Source organism: Serinus canaria, chromosome 5 (genome assembly GCF_022539315.1).
Source record: "Serinus canaria isolate serCan28SL12 chromosome 5, serCan2020, whole genome shotgun sequence".
Classification (NCBI taxonomy): domain Eukaryota; kingdom Metazoa; phylum Chordata; class Aves; order Passeriformes; family Fringillidae; genus Serinus; species Serinus canaria.
Window position 1 is genome coordinate 33,135,795 of NC_066319.1, and position 4,820 is coordinate 33,140,614.

The 4,820-nt window shown below is 47.4% G+C and overlaps 1 protein-coding gene across 1 annotated transcript; it reads left to right on the top strand.

Moving 5' to 3' along the window:
* Positions 1-747: 747 nt before the first annotated feature.
* Positions 748-3,559, top strand: GJD2 (gap junction protein delta 2). The gene is made up of 2 exons (XM_009101945.4): positions 748-882; positions 1,564-3,559. Exons 1-2 carry the CDS (start codon positions 812-814, stop codon positions 2,405-2,407), a joined length of 915 nt encoding a protein of 304 aa, XP_009100193.1. The 5' UTR covers positions 748-811; the 3' UTR covers positions 2,408-3,559.
* Positions 3,560-4,820: the final 1,261 nt, after the last annotated feature.

Genomic DNA, 4,820 nt, shown 5'->3' on the forward strand with positions numbered 1-4,820 from the left:
CTGCTGTATTCCACCGCTGTTTGGATCTCTAGGACTTAGGCAAAGCCCAGCAACCCCTGGGGACCCTCGGCCAGGGGCCCGTGGCTGGAGGGGCCGCCGTGCCGCCCTCCCGCCCTAGAGCAGCGTTTCGGACGGGCAGCCGGGGCAGCGCCCGGTGCCGGCGGGGCTGCGCTCCCGGGCGGAGCGCGGGGTGTGCCGGCGGGCGGGGGCGGAGGGGCAGCGGGCGCCCGGCCGGGGCGCTCCGGCAAGGAGGCACCCGGCTGCACAATGAGCCTCGTGCCTGACGGGGCAGCCCTTCCTCCGCCCTCCCTCCTCCTCCTTTTATTTATTTCATTTATTTTTATTGCATTTATTTGTTTGTATTCACCGGAATAATAAAAATGAGAAAATCCGAGCGCTGCTTTTGGCTGCTCTCCACCAACCTGTCAGTGACGCAAGCGGAGACTACTTAAAGGCAGATTAGAGGCAGCAAGACATTAAAGCCAACCTTCCTCCCTCCACGCCGCCGGTCCGCCCGCCGCGCCGCGCCACGAGCCGAGCGGGCCGGGCCGGTGGCGACTGCCGAGCCGAGCCGAGCCGAGCCTAGCTGGGAACCCTCGGCAGGGCAGCCGGCTGCAGCTGCCCTCCCGCTACAGGACTGCGGGCAGTAGAGACGGGCTGCTCTTCGGTTTGTTTTCCCTCCCCCGATTAAAAAAAAAAAAAAAAAAAAAAAAAAAAAAAAAAAAAAAAAAAAAAAAAGGAGGGGTGAAAAAAGGAAGAAGTGAAGAGATCCCCTACGCTTGCCAAAGTCTTTGTCTCCGGATGAACAGCGATGGGGGAATGGACTATTCTAGAGAGGCTACTGGAAGCTGCCGTGCAGCAGCATTCTACTATGATAGGGAGGTAAGGGTCGCGGGAGAGCTCCGGGGAGCACGGGGGGGATCCCCTCCTGTCCGAGCCGGCCGGCCGGGAGGTCAGCGGCGCACGGTGGGTCCCTTCGGCCGGGCTCTTTCGGGGTGTCCCTGGAACTCGCGTGTGCTGTGTGTGTGAGTGTTTGTGTGTGTGTGTGTGTGTGTGTGTGTCAGTCCGTGTGTTTGTGTTTGTTTGTGTCTGTGTGTGTGTGTTGGGGAGGCTGGTATGCGGCACGGGGCGCGGAGGCGCGGGGACACCGCAAGCGCCGCCGTCCTTGTCCCCGAGGAGCCACGGGGCACCGGACGGTCGTCGGGGAGACCCCACTGCCATCGGGGTCCCGCTGCCGGCGCAGCCCCGCTCCTTTCCCGGCCGCGCTCTCGGGGCCCCGGGGCCCGTGTGACCGCCCTTCGGCCGAAGGGGCCGGGCGGGGGCCAGCGCTGACCGCCGGCCGCGGTATGGGGCACACGACCGCGCCGAGACCATGCCGCACAGCCCGCACAGCCCCCGAAAGCGGGGCCGGTGGCGGTGCCGGGGCCGGTGGCGGTGGCGGTGGCGGTGCGCGGTGCCGGTGGCGGTGGCGGTGCTCGGTGCCGCCGCGCCGGGGCCCGGTCAGCACTGGACAGCTCCCGGCCGCGCGGCGGCGGCGCGCACTGACGGGCTTCTCTGTTGCAGGATCCTGCTGACCGTGGTGGTGATCTTCAGAATTCTCATTGTGGCCATTGTAGGGGAGACGGTGTACGATGACGAGCAAACGATGTTTGTCTGTAACACGCTGCAGCCAGGCTGCAACCAGGCTTGTTATGACCAGGCTTTCCCCATTTCTCACATAAGGTACTGGGTGTTCCAGATCATCATGGTGTGCACTCCCAGCCTGTGCTTCATAACATACTCCGTTCACCAGTCTGCTAAACAAAGGGAACGGAGGTACTCCACTGTCTTCCTTACCTTGGAAAGGGACCAGGATTCAATGAAGCGTGAGGACAGTAAGAAAATCAAGAACACGATTGTCAATGGGGTGCTGCAAAACACTGAGAACTCCACCAAAGAGGCAGAACCAGACTGCTTAGAAGTGAAGGAAATCCCCAATCCTGCTATCAGAACTACAAAATCAAAGATGAGGAGGCAAGAAGGCATTTCTCGATTTTATATCATCCAAGTGGTCTTTCGAAATGCCCTAGAGATTGGATTCTTAGTGGGACAGTATTTTCTGTATGGATTCAATGTCCCTTCCATGTACGAATGTGACAGATACCCTTGCATTAAAGAAGTAGAGTGCTATGTTTCTAGACCCACTGAGAAGACTGTATTCTTGGTATTCATGTTTGCTGTCAGTGGGATTTGTGTGGTGCTTAATTTGGCAGAACTGAACCACTTGGGCTGGAGAAAGATCAAAATGGCAGTGAGAGGAGTACAGGCAAAAAGGAAATCCATATATGAAATCAGAAATAAGGACCTGCCAAGAATGAGCATGCCTAACTTCGGCAGGACTCAGTCAAGTGACTCAGCTTATGTGTGAGGCTGTGACAGAACTGAAACACTGTGCCAGGTGGAACAGACCCAGATACCATTAGAGAAAGGTACATTGCTTAGGCAAGCATTTTATCAAACCACCAAGAAAGCCATTAAGGTATTGGATCTCCACTTACTGAACTACCTGCAAAATGCAGCGCTATATAAAAGACTGAAAAAACAGCTATAAAACCATGCTTGACCTAGCCTTACAGCACAGCTACTATTATTCCTACTTTTCTTTCTAATGATTGGGTTTTATCTGTCAGTGAAGCAGCTTTTTGGTCGTCATTAGGATGTTTACAGTTTGAACTGTCTAATTGTTGTAAATGTGTAGAATGTTCATATCAAAAAACTCTGCAAGGATACTCTATATGGGGTGGGGTGGGGTGGGGGACACTGTTGCAATGTGCAAGCATAAGCATGTTTTAAAAGGAAGGTAAGCACACTGTAAGGAACCTAACCACAGCTCAGTCAGGATATCTGCGTTCACGTATCTCACAGATGTCTTATTTTGTTCGTCTAAATCACAGACTTCATTCCTGGTGTGTATCACTAGCTATTTTCTATCATGGTTTGTGCATCAATTAGTCATGCTAAAAATAAATGCTGAATATAATTTTGCCATTTTTTCTTTGCCTGTCCGCACACACAGACATGCAGACAAACAGGCACACAGACACACACACACACACCAGAGACCTTAAACATCTTGCATTAGTTGTGATCTGCAGAATATCTCAGTACATTTTGATTGATTCCCTAATATGTGCATAATAATAAGATGGAGTTGGTTCCTGCCAGCTGAGTTATGCATTTACCTACAATCACCTATGATGACACACATACCAAAGGAAGAGAGTTCATTGCATTTAACTGTGAATATATCATCTTTTCTCTGCTCTTATTTGTATAAGTGCCATACTTGAAACATCTAACTCTGTACTTAGTCAAAAGGTTGTCTTGGGATACCAGCTGGAGTGAAATGATTTTATACTCTTTTTTTGTTTATTTTATGCTATTTGTTTAGTCATTGCAATGGTGTAAAAAGCAGCTAAAGTATCTATTGATAAATAAATACTTACTTGCCTTTTTTTTTTTTTTTTGTAAGCCGGAGAAATTTGTTCTTTATTCTTGTATACAATTGTAAAAAAACTTACAGGGTTAAAATAATTGACTTACAACAATTATTCTTCAGGGTTTAAAAGGTCTTGTTGGTATTCTAAACTCTAAGCGACAAAACCTGGGAAATCAGGACTGTTTTTTATGCCTGCTTTCCTCCTTAAGCAAGCTTCCTCTGTCTTTAAAGCCTGATCCAAAGCCCACTGACACCAACAGCCTTCTTTCTGCTGACACTAAGGGCAACACAGTTGGCTGCTAAGGTCACTCTAGGAATAGCCAGAATACATTTACCCATAAATGAAACAATTGCAACTTTTCATCAGGGAATCCAAATAGTAACCTCAGCTTTTCTGCCTTACAGCTGGTTTAAGAAATATGTTGTTCGTGTCCCATCAACTTACTGACAAGCCACTGGGGCAGTCTCAAATTAATCTCTGTTAACAGCAATTATCTTAATACAGACTAGAATACTAAGGTTTACTTAATGATTTTTTTTGGCATTTTTAAAACTCCTTCTCAATTCAACAGAAAATATTTCTCTGGCAACAGTAGGAGTTGGATCAGGACTAAAAACCATACAAGTGCATTCTAACTACATAGTATCTGCCCTTTAAAGGGCCAAAATGGTGCTGGAAAATCTGGAGGTACTTTATAACACAAGAAGGAGACATGGGCTCAGAGTCACAAATGGCCTTTTGATTGTATTTTATGTCAAGCCTGAAAATGGATTTTATTATGTATTGGCTTGAAGATGATGCATATAAATCTTTTCCTCTTGGCTTACAGCAAATACCTTAACATTCCATTCTTGTCGTTTGCCAGCATTGTCACTTTAAAAAATGTTTATTAATTCTTAGATAGTCTTTCCATTACCACATTCATCTGTTGTCTTTTTTCTTTCACTGTGAAGCATCAAAGATGTGTCACGTTTTTAAAGATTTTAAAAATATTTTTCCTTATGTATAAATTTAAAAGTTTTCCTGATTTGATTATAGAAACCTGTAAAGGTGGATTTCTCAAATTCTTTGTGATAAAAACGCACACTGATATTGCTAGTTGACTGCATGCTCACTGGAAAACTGCATGTTATTTTTAGAAGGACAACATGGCAGCTAAATTCTCCATCTGCAAAATAACAAGCTTCTGAAGATTATTATTTGACACACAAATCCAAGTCTGATTTTCATTTTGCTGAGTCCTGGGATGGTTTTCAAAATCTCATTTTGAACAGATATTGAAAGGGAAAATATTCTTTGACAGTCATTAGCACTCCTTTAATGCTGAAGAAATGAGAGATT